At 59.0% G+C, this 16,224-nt stretch overlaps 2 protein-coding genes across 3 annotated transcripts; both read left to right on the top strand.

Moving 5' to 3' along the window:
• The first annotated feature begins 1,135 nt into the window (after nucleotides 1-1,135).
• On the top strand, nucleotides 1,136-11,286 carry NEK8 (NIMA related kinase 8). Of its 2 annotated transcripts, none has more exons than XM_042811235.1 (15): nucleotides 1,136-1,199; nucleotides 1,574-1,779; nucleotides 2,785-3,017; nucleotides 3,355-3,486; nucleotides 3,678-3,886; nucleotides 4,282-4,361; nucleotides 4,910-5,091; nucleotides 5,204-5,354; nucleotides 6,310-6,386; nucleotides 7,526-7,643; nucleotides 7,868-8,018; nucleotides 8,221-8,384; nucleotides 8,593-8,751; nucleotides 8,825-8,983; nucleotides 10,302-11,286. In XM_042811235.1, exons 1-15 carry the CDS (start codon nucleotides 1,153-1,155, stop codon nucleotides 10,328-10,330), a joined length of 2,097 nt encoding a protein of 698 aa, XP_042667169.1. In that variant the 5' UTR covers nucleotides 1,136-1,152; the 3' UTR covers nucleotides 10,331-11,286. The 2 variants fall into 2 exon arrangements, with proteins under 2 accessions (XP_042667169.1, XP_042667170.1); XM_042811236.1 differs by lacking the exon at nucleotides 10,302-11,286 and adding an exon at nucleotides 9,152-10,268.
• Nucleotides 11,287-14,100: 2,814 nt separating this feature from the next.
• On the top strand, nucleotides 14,101-16,207 carry LOC122156487 (TNF receptor-associated factor 4-like). Its single transcript, XM_042811237.1, has 3 exons — nucleotides 14,101-14,278; nucleotides 15,802-15,853; nucleotides 16,093-16,207. The coding sequence occupies exons 1-3, from the start codon at nucleotides 14,136-14,138 to the stop codon at nucleotides 16,204-16,206; spliced, it is 309 nt and encodes a 102-aa protein (XP_042667171.1). The 5' UTR covers nucleotides 14,101-14,135; the 3' UTR covers nucleotide 16,207.
• Nucleotides 16,208-16,224: the final 17 nt, after the last annotated feature.

Genomic DNA, 16,224 nt, shown 5'->3' on the forward strand with positions numbered 1-16,224 from the left:
GGGGCGCGGGGCGGGGCTGCCAAGGGGCGGGGCCACGAGAAAGAGAGGCGGGGCTTCGCCTGCGGACACGCCCATCGGCAGCTCTGCGCATGTGCGTGGGGATTGCGCGCAATCTGGGCGAGTGGGTGCAGCACACGCGTGTGCAAGGCAGGGGTGGCACGCAGGGTGTGTAAGCGTTAGGTGTGCATGCTGAAACTGATTGCGGCGTCTGTGTGGGCATTGCACGAGTGTGCGTGCAAACCGGGCATTGCACGTGGGGTTTTAAAGCGTGCGTGCATGCTGTGGATGCGTGCATTGCTCGTGGACGTATGGAGCGCTATTGCGTGGTTTGTGGTGGGCGTTACACACCTGTGTGTATGCGCTGGGCGTTGCACGTCCACGCTGAGCGTTGCACACACCCACACCACGTGTCAGACTGGGATGCTGACTGCAGGCGTGCGACGTGCAGCTGGCGTGGGCCCTGCTCGTGTCCCGGGCGCGGTGTGCATGCCCTGGGTGCCCCCCACGAGCAGAGCTCGGTGTCGCTAGGTGGCAGCATGGCCCCGTGGCACGGCCCGGGGGTGACAGTGCTGTCCCCGTCCCCCGCCCTGGAGCAGCCGCCCCCCATGCGGCTGCCCCATTCTCGGGGCTGCCCGGCCGTGCTTCGCTGCGGGTACAGAGCTGAGGGCGCTGCGCCCACCCCCTCCCGTTCGTGGCTGACCCCGCGCGGAGTCTCGGCCTCGGGGAGGCCCCCCAGGGCAGCGCCCGCCTCCCATTGTCCCCAGTCATCCCAGGAATGTGGGGAGAAGCTGGGAACGGAGCCAGGGCTTGGGCCTCGCTCCTGCTCACAGCCAAAGCGCTGAACCGAGAGCCCCGGTGTGAGCCCCCCCTGCTGTCCGCACACAGCCGTGGTATCCCGCTCCTAGCTCCTAGCTCCGGCCGTGGCCCCCGCAGCTCGCTCGCTGCGTTCATCGCAGGGCTGCGGGTTACAGATTAACTCCCCTCGCCATTAAGGTGGGGCTGAAGAGGGGCCGCGGCTCCCGCAGACCTGCAAAACACTGGGGAGAAGGAGGCGGACGCGGAATCAGTGTTTTGTCCTCTCGCGGCCACCTTAGCGGAACCCGGAAGCGTCTCCATGGAGACGGGAGGAGCCTGGGCCTAGAAGGGGGAGCGATGGAGAAATACGAGCGGATCCGGGTGGTGGGGAGAGGGGCCTTCGGGTGAGGGCGGCCCCAGAGAGCACCGGGCCTGGCGGATGGGGGGGGGCCTGCTAATAGGGGGGGGGGGGGGGGGAGCAGAGCCGGGCCTGTGGCACCCCCGAGTAAGAGGCGCAGGCCCTGTTACCATGGCGACGGGGGTGCCTGGGCCTTGTTGCCGTGGCAACGCGAGGGTCAGCCGCTGTGTGGCACCCTGGGGTGGGGGCCTGGCCTTGGCTGTTGCCGTGGTGACGGGGGGGTTGGGGGGGTGTATCATACCCTACTCTGGGATGGTAACAGGCCCTGTTACCATAGTGACATGGGGAGACGGGGGCTATTCGTCACCCAGGGCTGGTGGCCAGGCCCCGTCTCTCCCTGCTGAGGCCCTGTCCCTGCAGCATCGTGCACCTGTGTCTGCGCAAGGCCGACCAGAAGCTGGTCATCCTGAAGCAGATCCCTGTGGAGCAGATGAGCAAGGATGAGCGGCTGGCGGCGCAGAACGAGTGCCAGGTCCTCAAGCTGCTCAGCCACCCCAACGTCATCGAGTACTATGAGAACTTCCTGGAGGACAAGGCTCTCATGATTGCTATGGAGTATGCTCCAGGTGGGCCCCATGCACCCTCACGCCTGGCAGTGTCTCCTCAGCAGGTCCAGGGGATGCCAGGCATTCATCTCCTCATGGATCAGGCTGCTTTGGCTCCATGTTGCGCTCTGGGTCCTCAGAGATTCAAAATAAGGCTTTCTTGAGCAGATGTGGCCATCATATTTTTTTTTGCAGAAAAGCTTCCATGGGTCCTGCTGGGCACCAAGTTGGCCATGAACCAAGTGGCTGAGCATTGGCGCAGGTAACCCAGAGAGGTGATGGAGTCTCTTTCCCTGGAGATACTCAAAGACGTCTGGACTGTTGTTTCTAGGTGGCCCTGCTTGAGCAGCAGGATGGACTTGATGATCTCCAGAGGGCCCCACCAATCTCAGCCATTCTGTGGTTTTATGTCTTGTGCCTACTCCTAACAGAAATGAAAAGATTTCTGACACACCTGCTACCATCCACCCTTGGTTTAGGTTTCACTTGTTTGTCAGCTCTTGGCCACGCTGTCAGTCCCACAGCTCTGCGTGGGAAGGTGCAATTTCTGATGAGATTTGCTATGGAGTTTAAGAGTAAGATTTGTATGAGGGCTTGTTAAAAGTTTCACAGGAGACCTGCATTTAGACCTACCCTTCTCGACAGGGGCCTCTCAGTGCCACGTGGCCTCTCGGACTGCAAGAATTCTGTTCTGCAGAACAGGCTTATCTTGTTCTGCCATCAAGGTTTGTGTCCTGACAGGGCTCCAGGACCTGTAATTTTAGCGTTCCTTTTTCCTGCTGCCTTTGACAATATGTCAACAGCAACTTCTTTCTCCCTGTGCCTTCGTCCCACCAACTGTGCTGCCATTGTTCTCTGCATAGTCTCAGGAGCACTGGAGGACGTGCTTTGTGTCCCACCGTGACATGCTCTTTCCCATGCACTTGTCTTGTTAAGATGCTGCAGCTAAATCCCTTTATTTTGAGGCTGAGATCGTGCTGCCCTGTGCAGCCACCCTTGCTGATATCCCTTTGTTGTTCTTTGCAGGAGGCACGCTGGCAGAGTTTATTCATAAACGCTGCAACTCCTTGCTGGATGAGGACACCATCCTACACTTCTTCGTGCAGATCCTCCTGGCTCTTCACCACGTGCACACCAAGCAGATCCTGCACCGTGACCTGAAGACTCAGAACATCCTCTTGGACAAGCATCGCATGATTGTCAAGATTGGAGACTTTGGCATTTCCAAAATCTTGAGCAGCAAGAGTAAAGCCTACACGGTGGGTGGCCCAGCTTTGCAGGGGAGCTACTTACCACCATGGCAGCAGGCTGGAAACACTGGTCTTGGCTCCATGAAAGTCTCTGGAAAGCAGCTGTGGGCAGCAAGGTTGGAAGTGGCCTACTCTCAGTAGGCTGCATCTGTATGACACGGTGCTGCTTTGTTACCAAGGCCTCCAGAAAGGCAAATCATCGTGGTTTTTACTGAGACTGTCAGCCACACAAACACACAGCTCCCCTAAGCTTTGGTTGGTTGTGCTCCGGGCTGTAAACTGAGCCTTCCTCCTTCCTCCTTCTTACCTTTCACGGCTTCATGGTAGATTTATCTGTCTCATCTAGGTTGTGGGAACTCCGTGCTACATCTCCCCAGAGCTCTGTGAAGGGAAGCCTTACAACCAGAAGAGTGATATCTGGGCTTTGGGCTGTGTGCTCTATGAACTTACCAGCCTCAAGAGGGCTTTTGAAGCTGCGGTAAGACAAGACAGAGTTTACATGTAGTGCAGAGAACTGTGGTCTCTTTCAGAGGCGAAAATACGTGCTTGGATCACTCCTCTCTGAGCCTGAAGGTGTGAAGGCAGAGGGCAGCACTGAAGACATCTTGCCCCTTGGTCTTGCTTCTGATTTCCCAGCCATTGTATCTCTCTCTTTTGTTTTCTGTTCAGAATCTTCCTGCCTTAGTATTGAAGATCATGAGCGGGACGTTTGCCCCAATATCAGATAGATACAGCCCTGACCTGCGCCAGCTCATCCTTAGTATGCTGAACCTGGATCCTTCCAAGCGGCCTCAGCTGAATGAGATTATGGCCCAGTCCATCTGCATTCGCCCCCTTCTGAACCTCTACACCGATGTAGGAAGTGTTAAAATGAGAAGGCAAGTGATACTGCCACACTTGTCTCCCTTGGGAGGGACTGCCACGGCTCACAACACGTCAGACCAGCTCACTGTCTATGCTGTAAACTCCAAATAGAGTGCTGACCCTATGCTGGGTTACCAAATGTGCAGCTGCTGCAAGCTGAGCCTGGCCCTGTGGCTTGTGGCTGCAGCAGGTGTGGGCAGCAGTAAGCTGCAAAAGGAGAGTTGTGAGCTCAGGGGGAAGAAAATTGACACCAACTTCCCTTTCTCAGGTGGTTTAAATCACCTGCCAAAGGCAGTTCTGTAAGTTGGTCAGCTGTGGCTTTGCTGTAGCTCTGCCTGGTTCTGCAATACAGGGCTCTGCAGGACCTCTGGGCCGAGCTGACAGTAAGGACTGGATTTTGGTTTGGCAGGCCTGAAAAGCCCTTGGCTCCAGTGCAAACAGTGACACACAGCCGGACGGGGGGACGAGTGAGCAGTGCCAGGCCCAGGGGTGAGTGCTGACACAGGGCCTTCAACACAACTCCCATTTGGAAGTACCCTCTCCGTTGGATGACAGGGAGTTGGAGAGGTGTTTGGAGAGAAGAAGTTGAGAAATATTGCCTTCCATGAGCACTGGAGGAGCCCCCAGGGACCTCAGATCCGGGGACCAAACAGCAGTCTTTCTCCAGCTGCTTCTTTAAGGTTTTGACCCTTTGAATCAAGTTTCTGCAGTTTCTACTGTAAAGGCTGGGAACGAGCTGAGGAGGGTGCCAAGGGAGAACCTCTCTGAGCAGGGCAGTGCAGCTGGCATCGGTTAACAATTAGCTAGAGTTGTTGTAATGCTGCTCCCCTCAGCTCTGGGATAAAACACAAGGGGCTGTTCCTTCAGCCCTGGCACTGAGCTCCCCAGCAGTCTTGTGCCAGCCTTGGACCTGTGCTCTGAGCTGGCCTGGCCCTGCTGGCAGCCCAGCAGCTGCGCTGGCACCCAGCAGGATGGTGGCTTTATCTTTCTGTGGGAGGACAGTTAGCAATCTGCTCTGATTCCTGTTTGACCCACAGGTGTTCGAGGTGGCTCAGCCAGGACAGGCATCCCTCCTCCCCTGTCGTCCATCTACACGTGGGGCAGTGGGATCACCACCCCGCTCCGTCTGCCCATGCTGAACACCGAAGTGGTGCAGGTGTCTGCTGGCAGGACACAGAAGGCTGGGGTCACCAAATCGGGGAGGCTCATCATGTGGGAGGTGAGTAATGGGGGACGTGGGACAGGCAGCTGTGGGAAGGTGTTTATCTTAGTTCTCACACGCGGCCCTTGCTGCACCGAGGCACAGGAGCTGGTCTGTTTCTCTCCTCCAGGCTCCCCCGATGGGTGCTGCAGGAGGCCCTTCTCTGCCAGGAGCCACTGAGCAGCTGCAGCCTCAGTTTGTGTCCCGCTTTCTGGAGGGCCAGTCTGGTGTGACCATCAAACATGTGTCCTGCGGGGATCTCTTCACTGCCTGCCTCACAGGTGAGCTGCTGCCTTGGGAAGTTGTGGAAGTGTCCCAGTGTGACAGCCTGGGATATCTGTTCAAAGAGGAACCTGAGAGATGCACTGGGCTGAGATGAAGTGAAGACCTCTGTGGCTTGCAGGCATGATGCCATGCTGCTCAGCTGGGTCACAAAGGTCAGTCTGGTGTGGGCAAGGCATAGACAGACACCTTCTGTCTCTTGTCCTGCTAGCAGTGGTGTCACTTGAAGCCAGAACTGGCTTGCACAGTGGGGCCTGCAGTGCAAGGAACGTTTGGGAGACTCAAACTTTCTCTGTCACATACTCTGTGTGACATGAACAGTGATTAATGGTGACTGGCACTGCAGCAAGAAGGCAGCATGAATGGGTGCCTATGAGCTCCTGCAGCCTCTGCTGCAGGAAGGCAGGGTCTGAAGCCCTTGAAGAGCGGGCCAGAAGCTGGCTGGGAGCAGAGTACGTACACAAGCCCAAGGCTGTGCTTGGAGAGCAAAGCCCTCCCAGGGGTCCTTTGGGAGCCCTGTTTGCCCTTCTGCTGGAGGTCGGGGCAGTAAATGACAGATATGCAGATGGCAGACTTCATAGGTGTCTGTTTGTCCTTCCTCTGCATGGCATTTCCTGCCGCTGCTCTGCTGGACGGCTGCTTGCTGAGCACCCCATGTATTGAGCACCTTGACAGACTGTGGAGTTTGCAGCTCCTGCGTACACAGCTGCCATAATGTTATCACAGGCCTTTCCTGTTATCAACTGATGTTTGTTTGGTGAGGCGTTGTGGTGCATCGAGGCTGCTGCTCTCTGGAAGTTTGTTGAAGGCCTTGGGGGGCCCCCCAGCAAGTTATGAGTCACAGTGGGGCCAGGCAGAGCCTGTCCTGGGATCCATGGCCAGCCCTGTGGGCTGTGTGTGTGCCTCGTGGGGCGTCACGTGTGCCAGTAACACGACTTCTTTCTGCCTTTCCAGACAGGGGGATCATCATGACTTTTGGCAGTGGCAGTAACGGCTGTTTAGGGCACGGAAACTTCACGGATGTCAGCCAGGTTTGTTGTGAGGGTGCTGGGCCTGCTGCTCCCCCAGAGTCAGGATGGATTGTGCTTTAACCGCCACGTGAGGCAGCTCGTCCCAGCTCCAGGGTGTGCATCCCAGGCGTGCTCTGGCATCCGACCCCCCTCCCCCTTCTCTCCCTATCACTGCAGGTTTTAAAAGGCCCAACCTGCCTCTCTCTTTCTCTCTCTCCCCCCCCCACACACACAATGATCCCTTTGAGTGTGGGGGAAGTCAAGAGCTGCCTTGTGGTTGCTGTTGGCAGGCTCCCAGCTTGGAGCCTGCCTCCAATCACACACCTGCCTGCTTCACTCTTGGCCTGCAGCTGCCGGGGTTCACTGAGAAAAGTTATTTTTCAAAAGAGCCAGTATTTAAAGAAGAGCTGTGTGCTTCCGATTGGCTTGGAGCAGCAGGGCTGAGAGCCCGTTGCTCCTTTCCAGCTTCTTCCTCTCCTGCCCTCGGATGTGACAGCAGCCAATGGCTGCCAGCTGAAGCCTAGGGACTGGTGCCATTTGTTTCTGTGGTCAGCTGGCTCATTTGTGCCTGCACTGTCCAGAGCAGCTCAGTGTTTAATGCTGGGGGACACCAACTGGGAGTTGCAGCCAAGTCCCAGCAAACGGCGCTTTTCACTTGAAGCACATAATGAGATTGAGGCTCGATGTGGCGAGGTGTCAGATTTAACAGCAGGTCACAGCAGGGGCTGGGCACAGCGTGGCCACACCCTAACGAATGTGTAGCTGGTGGCTCACAGCTCCTCTGCGTGAGAGGAGCCAAATGCATCCTGCACCAAGCCCCTGCCTGCTCAGAGCGTGCGTTAACCGCCCCTGGCACTCCCCCAATGGGCAGGGGGGCAAATCCCAACCCTTCAGCTCTCCATACCATGGTGCTGGCTGCTTTCTTCCACCCTAGAGATGTTTGCATTATCTTTTGTGCTGCGTGCACGTAGAGTCTTTAAAAAAAAAAACCCAACCCTTTGAAGACTGTTCAGAACAAAAAATTCTCTGGTGTTTGTGTTGGATGAAAACTGGGATGCTGCCAGTGTTGTGCTGCGCTGGGGGGGGCAGGGTGGGAGGGATGGGAGCAGGCAGGCGGGCTGGGAGGTCTCGGCTAACGGCTGCTGCTCTTCCCCTGCCAGCCCAAGATTGTGGAGGCCCTGCTGGGCTACGAGATGGTGCAGGTGGCCTGTGGTGCATCTCACGTCCTGGCAGTTTCCAATGAACGGGAGGTGTTTGCCTGGGGCAGAGGGGATAATGGTAAGAGATGTCTGCTTAGCAGAACAGGGCTAATGCTTTCCATCACCTGTTTCCATGCTTCTTGCTGGCCCTACTTGCCTGTGACTCTCTCCAGATGTGCCAGGCTCGGTGGGTCCCTGCCACTTCAGTGCAGATCAGGTCCCTGCGCTTTGGGTTTTGCTGCCTTTCGTGGTGGCAGGTCCCAGAATGAGTTCTTGGAGACAGCTTTGTGTTTTTCCTGCCAGGTCGGCTTGGGCTGGGTACCCTGGAGTGCCATAACTCCCCCCAGCAGGTAGCAGTCCCAGCAGAGCATGAGGCACAGAGGGTGATCTGCGGCATCGATTCCTCCATGGTCCTCACAGTGAAGAACCAGATTCTTGCTTGTGGGAGCAACAGGTAGGGGAAATGAGGATCTGTGAGAGCTCAGAGCCTGCCTGCAGCTTCCCCAGACCCCTCCTGTGTCTGTCACTGAAGCAGGAGTGAGAGTCTCTAGAAGACATTTCTGTGAGATCCTGCTCGTTGCTGGGGGTGTAGCTTTGCTAAGGCAGGATTTGATGTTGGATTCAGCCAGTTCTGAGCCATGCTTTTTTCTTTGCAGGTGTAACAAGCTGGGCCTAGATCGGATCAGCTCAGCAGAGGAACCTTCCCCAGAGGAGCAGGTAGAGGAGGCCACCGTGTTCACGTGTGCCCAGTCAGCCCCCTTGAACCAAGAGCCAGTTGTGTGTGCTGATATCGGCACAGCACACTCAGCTGCAGTCACAGGTGTGTGCCCAGATCCCTGAGAAGGGACTGCATTTTCTCCCTCCTCCTCCTGCTTCCCTTTGCTGTAGGTAAAGAGCTGAGAGAGGCTCAGTACACCCTGCTCACAGTTTTGGAGCACTGTGGAGCAGGATGCTCAGCGTGATAGGGAGCAAAGGGGTTTCTGTGCATCCTTGGGTGACATACGGTTGTTTCTCTCATCTCTCATCAGCTTCTGGCCACTGTTACACCTTTGGGAGCAACCAACACGGGCAGCTGGGCACCAACTCCTGCCGCAACAGTCGTGTGCCCCACCTGGTTGTGGGGCTCCAGGCCATGAAGGTTGCTGTGGTAGCTTGTGGGGATGCCTTCACTGTGGCTATTGGAGCAGGTGAGGTTGAAGCTCCCGCGTCCTGGTGAGGGCTGCAGGAGCTGTGTGTGCAGCAAGCTGTGTCCCTCTGCAGATGGTGAGGTGTGCACCTGGGGGAAAGGAGCCAGGGGACGTTTGGGCAGGAAGGATGAGGAGACAGGAACGCCACGGCCTGTGCAGCTGGAGGAGACACATCCATACGTGGTGACCTCTGTAGCCTGCTGCCATGGGAACACGCTGCTGGCTGTAAAGCGTGAGTAGGGGGCTCTGCTACTGGGATTCCTGCTGTGAGGTCCCAGCCGGAGATGATGCTGTACTGAGTAACCCTGGCACACAAGCTATGTGTTATTCTAGTCCATCTAGAGCTGTAGATGAGCAGAAATAACTTGAAGCACATCAACATTCCCCTTCTGCTACACAGGGCTGTGACACTGCCTCTTCCACTGCCCTGGGGGAGCAGAGAGGCAGGCTCACACGCTACCAGACGATGGGGGGTGGCCAGACTGCAGCTGGTGGGGAGCTGAGATGCTGACTGTCCAGCGAGTAGCCAAAAAGAGCAGCTCTCTAATTGCTGCTGCTGAAATAGAAGCTGAGATTTGAGGCGTCATTTTGGCTGCTGGCTCTCCGTTGTGGTTTGGAAAAGATAGCCATGGTTTTGTGGTTCCTCTCTGCTCGGGCCAAAAGTAGCATCCTTGCGTGGTTAAAACGTGCCCATGGCGTGACCTGCCCTTCCGTTGCCTGGGTGTGAGATGGGAGCCTGGCCCAGACTGCTGGAGGGGGGCCTTTCTTCCTCCTCTGTTGGTCTGATTATGGCCTCTGCACTGGGCTGTGGGATTCCAGTCCCAGCCCACTTCAAGGAGGTTAATTACGCCCTGCAGGGGAGGAGGCCCGGCTGACTGCCCCAGCACAGTGAAATCGGCCCTGCTGAGCCCTCACGTGATGTGAGCTGCCACGGAGGGGACAGGGAAAGGCAGAGTCTTGGGGCAGGGTGTTTGTTGTGGGAATAAAAGTGTTTTGTTCTTGCAGGAAGGCTGCGGGCTGCAGTCCCCTTCTGCTGCTGGAGTGGCTCCGCAGCTGGGCTGTGAGCTCCCACCTGCAGCCCTGCAGAAGCAGAGCTCCAAGTTCTCATATTGGGCTTCCACACAGCTCAGTCTGCCTGGAAACCTCTCCAGAGAGAGCATGAGCTGGTGGCTGGTGACACGTTTGGTCTTACTGCCACTTTGAGCACCGACCAGGAGCTGGCAGGGAGTGCTGGCACTGGGAGCTGAGCTCCACCTTTGGGGCTGCAGGGCACTTTCCTCCCGTGCAGCCAAGCACTGTTTGTGAGTGGCTTGGACTGGTGCCCTCTTTATCGTGGGGCCACTGCTGCACCTTTTTCTCAACCCCACTGCAAACACAGGCCTGGAATAGTTGGGAGAAGCTGGAGAGGAGAAGGACGGTGCAAAACCCCGAGATATTTTAATCCCTCCTGCTTGTGCTCTGTGGTGGTGTTTGGTTGTTTTTTGATGCTGCCACAGGGGCAACAGGACAGAGATTGCATTGCTCATCTGTTCCTGCCTTTTGTGTTTCAGCTGCCGTGGAAGAGTCACCACCTCAGTGAGAGGGATGGCATCCAGCCTTGCCATACAGCTGCAGGCTCCTATGGCTGCACCTACTCCCCAGATTCTGCTGCACAACTGGGAGCTCTCAGCTCTCGTGGGTCAGTGAGGTTTGCTGTGGCCCTGAAGTGCCTGTGTTCGGTGGGTCTCTGGGCTGTTGGAAGGTGCAGAAGGGCTCTCCTCTGCCGCTGGTGATGAGCACAGAGGTTGTTTTTCCCCGTGGAAACTCTCTGGTTACAAAGCCCAGGCTGACAGCTCGCTGTCTGAGAGAGCTGTCAGCCTTTGCAGAAGCGTCTGGAGTTACAGCCCCAGGCGCTGTGCTGGGTGACTAAGAGCAAACCTCTTTTCTAATTAGACAAACCAGTCCTTTCCCATCCCCCCTGCAAGCATTTTGCCCATTTGTTGAGCTGTTCATCACTCTTCCAAGGTCCTGCCCTGCACGGCTGGCCTAACACCAGGCGAGCAGCCTCTCGCTTGTGCAGCACGGCCGCTCCCCCAGTGCTGCCTGGGGCTCTCCAATTACAGCCTCCTGCAGCCCCAGGAGCCCAGCTGAGCATCCTCCAGCTGATGTTTGTCCTCAGGCCCCTTAAATCCTGCTGCTGCCTGGCTCCAGGCCCAGCGAGTGCAAGGCAGCAAAACGCAGCGAGCGCTTGCCTCTAATTGAAGTTTTTGAACCCAGATCTCAACAGGGAGATGATGAGTTTCCACCAGGGATCCTTTCTGCAGGCAGGAGGGGGCATATCACTGTACCACAGCCAGGAGTTACCTTTTTTTAATCACCAGAAGGGTCGTTTCCTATCTTGTTTTTATTCCCCCCACCCCTTTACTGTATATATATTTTTTAACATCTGCCCCGGGCCATTTTCTGATGAGTTTCTGTCTCTGATCTGACATTGCCTTTCACATCCATCTTTGTGCCGCTGCCAATCCGTTGTGTATAAAGTCAGTGCTTTCATAAGCTGGCTGAGATGGAATCTCTCTAATTATTTTTGTGATCCTTTCCTGTCTTCAGTGAGGGAAACCTTGTCAAGCTCTGGTAGGTGCCGACCGATCCCTCTGTCATGTGGAAGGTAATGAATTTCTGCAGCTCTCCTGCTCTCTCTGCCTCCCAGGCTCTGGCTGGGAAGAGAGCAGGTCCTGTCCGGCCAGGAAAGGCGTGTGCAGCCCTGGCTGCAGACACGGCCTCCCTCTTTGGCTCCTGGCTGGGTGGGTGAATGGGTTTTTCCCTGCCTCTTTGTTTCTGGTGGAGCTGCCTTTTCAGGTGGTTACACCCTGCTATCCCAGAAAGCTGACGTGTGTTCAAAGGCTCTGCCAGTCCCTTGGCACTCGCCTTGTGCTCCGGCTTACAGGGAAAGGTGTTCCAGCTTCCAGACCCACCTGGGGACCAGGACAACTGCAGGGCCGGGTGAAATTCCCTCTGAACTCTCGCCTTTTCTCCCCGTGCTGAGCTGTGAGCACCACCAACTCCTACAGAAACAGATCCCTCTTGGCTGTGCTGCGTTCAGCCTCTCGTGGGGCTCCCCCACGTGCAAATACAGCCCAAGACCAGCAGGCTCCTGCTCCAGCCTCCCCGGGGCCGGCAGGTGGCTGGGACACAAATCCCTGCCCCCTTTTGCCCCGTCAATGGGGCGGCATCAACGTACCGCCGCCCCACGGCTGCCAAAGCAGGGCTGAGCCCCCCGTCTTCACCGCCGCGCTGACAGCAAAGGCTTGTTTTACGGCTTCGCAGCGCTCTGCTGGGGCTGGAGGTGGCACCGGCTCAGCTATTGGCACCTTTCACCTCGGGGAAAGGGGAGAAGCAGCCCAGCTTTGTGCCGGGCCGGGGTTTTGCCACGAGGGCTGCAGCCCTGGGGATTTCGCTTCGGCTGCGGAGCCCGGCGAGATGATTTGAATAATTTAATAGCGGGCTGCGACCGAGCCTGGCGAAAGGGTAAAGGAAACAAAGAGGCCCCCGGCCCCGAGCAACAATAGCTCTCGAAACGACAAGCAGAGGCACGTCCGTGTGCCGCAGGCAGCAGCAGCCCCAGCGAATGGGCCGGTTGCATTCCTCACGTCGGCTGCTTTGTTTCCCTGCAGCCGCTCCTGGTGAAAACTCGGAATCGGGGCTTCTCCCTTCTTGAGCCTCGTTTTGTCGCAGGAAACGACGCGCAGAGCTCGGATCTTCGTGCTGACGGAGCAGCGATGCGCCGGGCTGAGAATCCCTGCTCCGTGCAGCCCCAGCAGCGAGAGGTCTGCTGGTTTTCCTGCGGGAAAAGGCTGAGGGCGGCGTGCAGGCAGGATCCACGGGCTGCTCGTTCCCGTGCCTGATAAGATTACACGTCCCGCTGACCTCGGGCCGTTGCTGTCAGCAGGAAACAGCCCAAACCTCCTGCTGATCCCTCAGCTGATTTCGTTTGGTTGTGGCACCCCTCTGTTGCTCCCGGCCCCGTTCCCACGAGGCTTTGCAGAAGGGCGGCTTCTGTCCATCCAGCCTCTCCCCCTATGCTCTTCTGCAGGAAAAAGTCCCCCAAAAACAGGGAGGGAGCTTTCCCAGCACCCCTTTCCACCTCAGCTTTGGAAGCGTTGCTTTTCCATCCCCTGATTTATGCGAACCCAGGCACAGGGATGCTGCTGCAGGAAGCCCAGACGGGTTTGGGGACGGACCTGTCACCGGGGATGGGCGACAAATTGCTTCTACAAAGCTGAGCGCCCTGCCCGGAGGTGGAGTGGCAGCAGAGTGCGAGGCAAACGCCCGGCTGTCACGGCGAGCGAGGGGAGAGGGGGAAATGAGGGGATCTTTGTTTGCAGGGTCTGACACCTCGGTGCCGTCCTGCTGGCACCCGCAGCGCCTTCGGATGGCTTTGTCAGCTCCGGGCTAATTAGGCTGAGGCGCTCTTGAAGCGAGGTTAGAAAAGGAAAAACTTCAAAGAGACGGAGCTCATAAAGCCTGGCGGGGGGAGCAGAGCCCCACGGCCCCGTATGGAGCGTGGTTCTGAGTCCTGCCTCGGGCTCTGGGCAAACCCAGCTGGGACAAAGGCCGTCCTGCGCTGCCAGTGGGGGTTTTACCGTCTGCTGGGTGAGCGACAAGGGGGAGAGGCTGAGCTCTTCCTCCTCCTCCTCCTCCTCCTCCACGTGTGAATGGAAATCTGCCAGCACGTGTGGCCGTGCTGCTGCCCCTGCGGGGGCTGGGAGGGATGAACGCATGCTGGCAGCCCGTCAGCTGGTGCTGCTCATCTCTGGGGAAAAGGGGCGAACGTTTCCATATGCTGCTCAGCTCCGAGAGGGCGAGGAGGGGGCTGGGACAGATCTCCCTTTATTCTGCATCCCACCCCGCCTCACCCCATTCTGTCTCTCCCTAGCCGCTCTCTTATCTCCTCCTATCCCACTGCATCCTATAAGACCCCATCTCATCTCCCCCCACGCCGCCCCACTCTATTCCATACCATCTCATCCTATCCCGCTCCATCCCATTCCATTTCACCCCATCCCACACAGCCATACAACCTTCCCAGGTCATCCCATCCAACCCCATCTCCTCTTGCCCCATCCTATCCCACTCTATCCTATACAATCCCATCTCACTCCTCCCCATTCACCCCCATCCCACTCCACTCGCCTCCATCCCGTTTTCCCCCATCCCATCCAACCTCTCCTATCCCCCATCAGGGCAGCCCCGGCCGCAGCCCCACGCGGTGCCCCTGACCCCCGTTCTCTCCCCGCCCGTCGTGCGGGATTCGGGGCGGTTTCGCTGCGGTTGTCGCCGCCCCGGGGCGGAGTCGGCTCCGGGCAGCAGAGCGGTGCTCGTCGCGGGGCCGGGAGCGGTGCGCGATGCCGGGCTACGACTACAAACTGCTGGAGCGACCGCGGCGGAGAGTGCTGTGCCCGCTGTGCGGGAAGCCCATGCGGGAACCCGTGCGGGTCTCCACCTGCGGACACCGCTTCTGTGACACCTGCCTGCAGGAGTTCCTCAGGTGAGCCCCTTTACCCCCTCCCCCCCCCCCGACGCTGAAACCATCCCTCCCCGACGTCACGTAGGGAAGCCTTTGGGTGCTGCCGGGGTTTGCAGGGTTGGAGGGAGACGGGGGAATTCGTGGGTGCCCCCCATGCGTGACAGCTTCTTTCGGGCTCGGAGGAGGAGGAGGAGGCGGCCGAGCCCGCCGTCTTCCTGCCGGGGCCACGCAGGAAGGAAGCGGTGGGGCCCCCCCATCCCACAACCCCCGAACCTTACGGCTGTGTTTGGGGGGGATCCGCGCGTGGAGCGGCCCTTTCCCCGCGTTCCGCCGCCTCCGGTTCAGCCTCGCCCCGCACCGACGACCTTTGCACGGGGGGGGGCGGGGGGGGGGGGGGGACACGGTGGTTTCTGCGAAACCGGGCGTTCCCGGGGCCGATGCCAGGCTGAGCCGCGCCGCGCTCCCACCCGCGGCCGTGGGGATCCGGGGACGGACGGCGGGAGACCCCCACGGTGCAGCCGGGAGAGGATTGGGCGGTTGGGGGGGGGCACCTTCTCGACGTGAAGGTCAGAGGGAAGGACGGTGCCGCCGGCGCTGCCTCAGCACATTCCCTGCCCGGTGGAGCGTGAGCAACGGGGCGGCCGCGTCGGGGATTGCGCCCGGACCCCCGGCCCGTTTGGGATCGTGGCCCCCCCCCCCCCCAAGGGGGCCCGGGGCGGGGCGGCGCCGGCCCCCCAGCGCCCCCCGGCCCCCGGCGGGGGGGCGGGGGGGGGGGGAGGTGAGGGGGGAGCAGCCATGGGGGTGTCACTGTGTGCACTGCCAATCCAGTGCTGTGTACCGGGTGGCACCGTGGGGTTGGTCACTGCTGCATCTTGGCAGCCCCATTCGTGCCAAGGGCACATGGAGTGGTCTGATATGAGGGGGAGGGGGGACTTTGTGTCCCCAGCCACCAGAACCAGGGTCCTGGCTGCGCATCCCCATGGGCAGTGCCCGAAGGTGCCACAACAGTGGCTCCCGGCCAGCTGTGCCAGGTCACCCGTTCAGCTTTGTCCCCATTCCCCACCCCATGCCATCCCTCTGTGGGTCACGGTGACGTCGGGGCGGTGTTCACCAGCTGTGTCTCAGTGATGACTTTGAAATGTGGCACTCATCCCATTGGGGGGCATCGCTCTGTCCCACTGGGGTGCTCCCAGCATGCTGGGGACCCTGCTCCACGCACGTTCCCCTCCGCCCCACCTCTCCGGGGCCATTTCCTGGTGAGCAGCTTCCTATGGGGCCTTGCATCCGTGCTGCACATCTGGCGCCCAGCTGTTGGCCCCCAGCTCATGGGGCAGCCCCACCGGCCCCATCCCGGGGCGTGTGAAGGGGCTCCAGATGGTGCCGTGCCCCCGGGGGGGGGGTGTCTGGCGGGGGCATTTCCCAGCCCCGACAGATGGAGTGGCCGCCGCCAGGATTAGGGCTCCCTGAGGGCTGGATTTGGCACACCGGGGGGCTCCATGGATGTGTCAGCCCTCATCTCCGACTCCTCTCTCTTTCTCCTGCAGCGAAGGCGTCTTTAAGTGCCCCGAGGATCAGCTGCCCCTGGACTACGCCAAGGTGAGCCCAACAGGGATGTCCCCCTGCCCCACTGTGGCTCTTTGCCACACTGTGGCCTGGTGCCTGGCACGGCGCTGCCGTGGATCAACAGCTCTTTGTGCTGCGCAATGGGAAACGGAAACCCGCTGCCGACAAAGGGCGCTTGTTGGAGTGCTGGCTGGGGGGATTCTGGCCCTGGGCACTGTGCCCACAGCTCGCTCACCCCTCCCTCCCCCCCCCCTTCCCCCACCTACCTCTAGATCTACCCCGACCCTGAGCTGGAAGCCCAAGTGCTGAGCTTGGCCATCCGCTGCATCCACAGCGAGGAGGGCTGTCGTTGGAGCGGGCTGATCCGACACCTGCAGGTAGGGTAGCGGGCAGGGACCCCCCCC

Source organism: Centrocercus urophasianus, unplaced genomic scaffold (assembly GCF_019232065.1).
Source record: "Centrocercus urophasianus isolate 14NV4802_14NV808 unplaced genomic scaffold, USGS_Curo_1.0 seq_123, whole genome shotgun sequence".
Taxonomy (NCBI): domain Eukaryota; kingdom Metazoa; phylum Chordata; class Aves; order Galliformes; family Phasianidae; genus Centrocercus; species Centrocercus urophasianus.

Bases quoted from the DNA above. Each gene is read 5' to 3' on its own strand.
- NEK8 (XM_042811235.1), top strand. From the start codon at position 1,153: ATGGAGAAATACGAGCGGATCCGGGTGGTGGGGAGAGGGGCCTTCGG. The intron at 8,019-8,220 runs GTAGGGGAAATG...TTTTCTTTGCAG, and splicing joins CTTGCTTGTGGGAGCAACAG to GTGTAACAAGCTGGGCCTAG. The intron at 8,984-10,301 runs GTGAGTAGGGGG...TTTGTGTTTCAG, and splicing joins CACGCTGCTGGCTGTAAAGC to CTGCCGTGGAAGAGTCACCA.
- LOC122156487 (XM_042811237.1), top strand. From the start codon at position 14,136: ATGCCGGGCTACGACTACAAACTGCTGGAGCGACCGCGGCGGAGAGTG. The intron at 14,279-15,801 runs GTGAGCCCCTTT...TTTCTCCTGCAG, and splicing joins TGCCTGCAGGAGTTCCTCAG to CGAAGGCGTCTTTAAGTGCC. The intron at 15,854-16,092 runs GTGAGCCCAACA...ACCTACCTCTAG, and splicing joins TGCCCCTGGACTACGCCAAG to ATCTACCCCGACCCTGAGCT.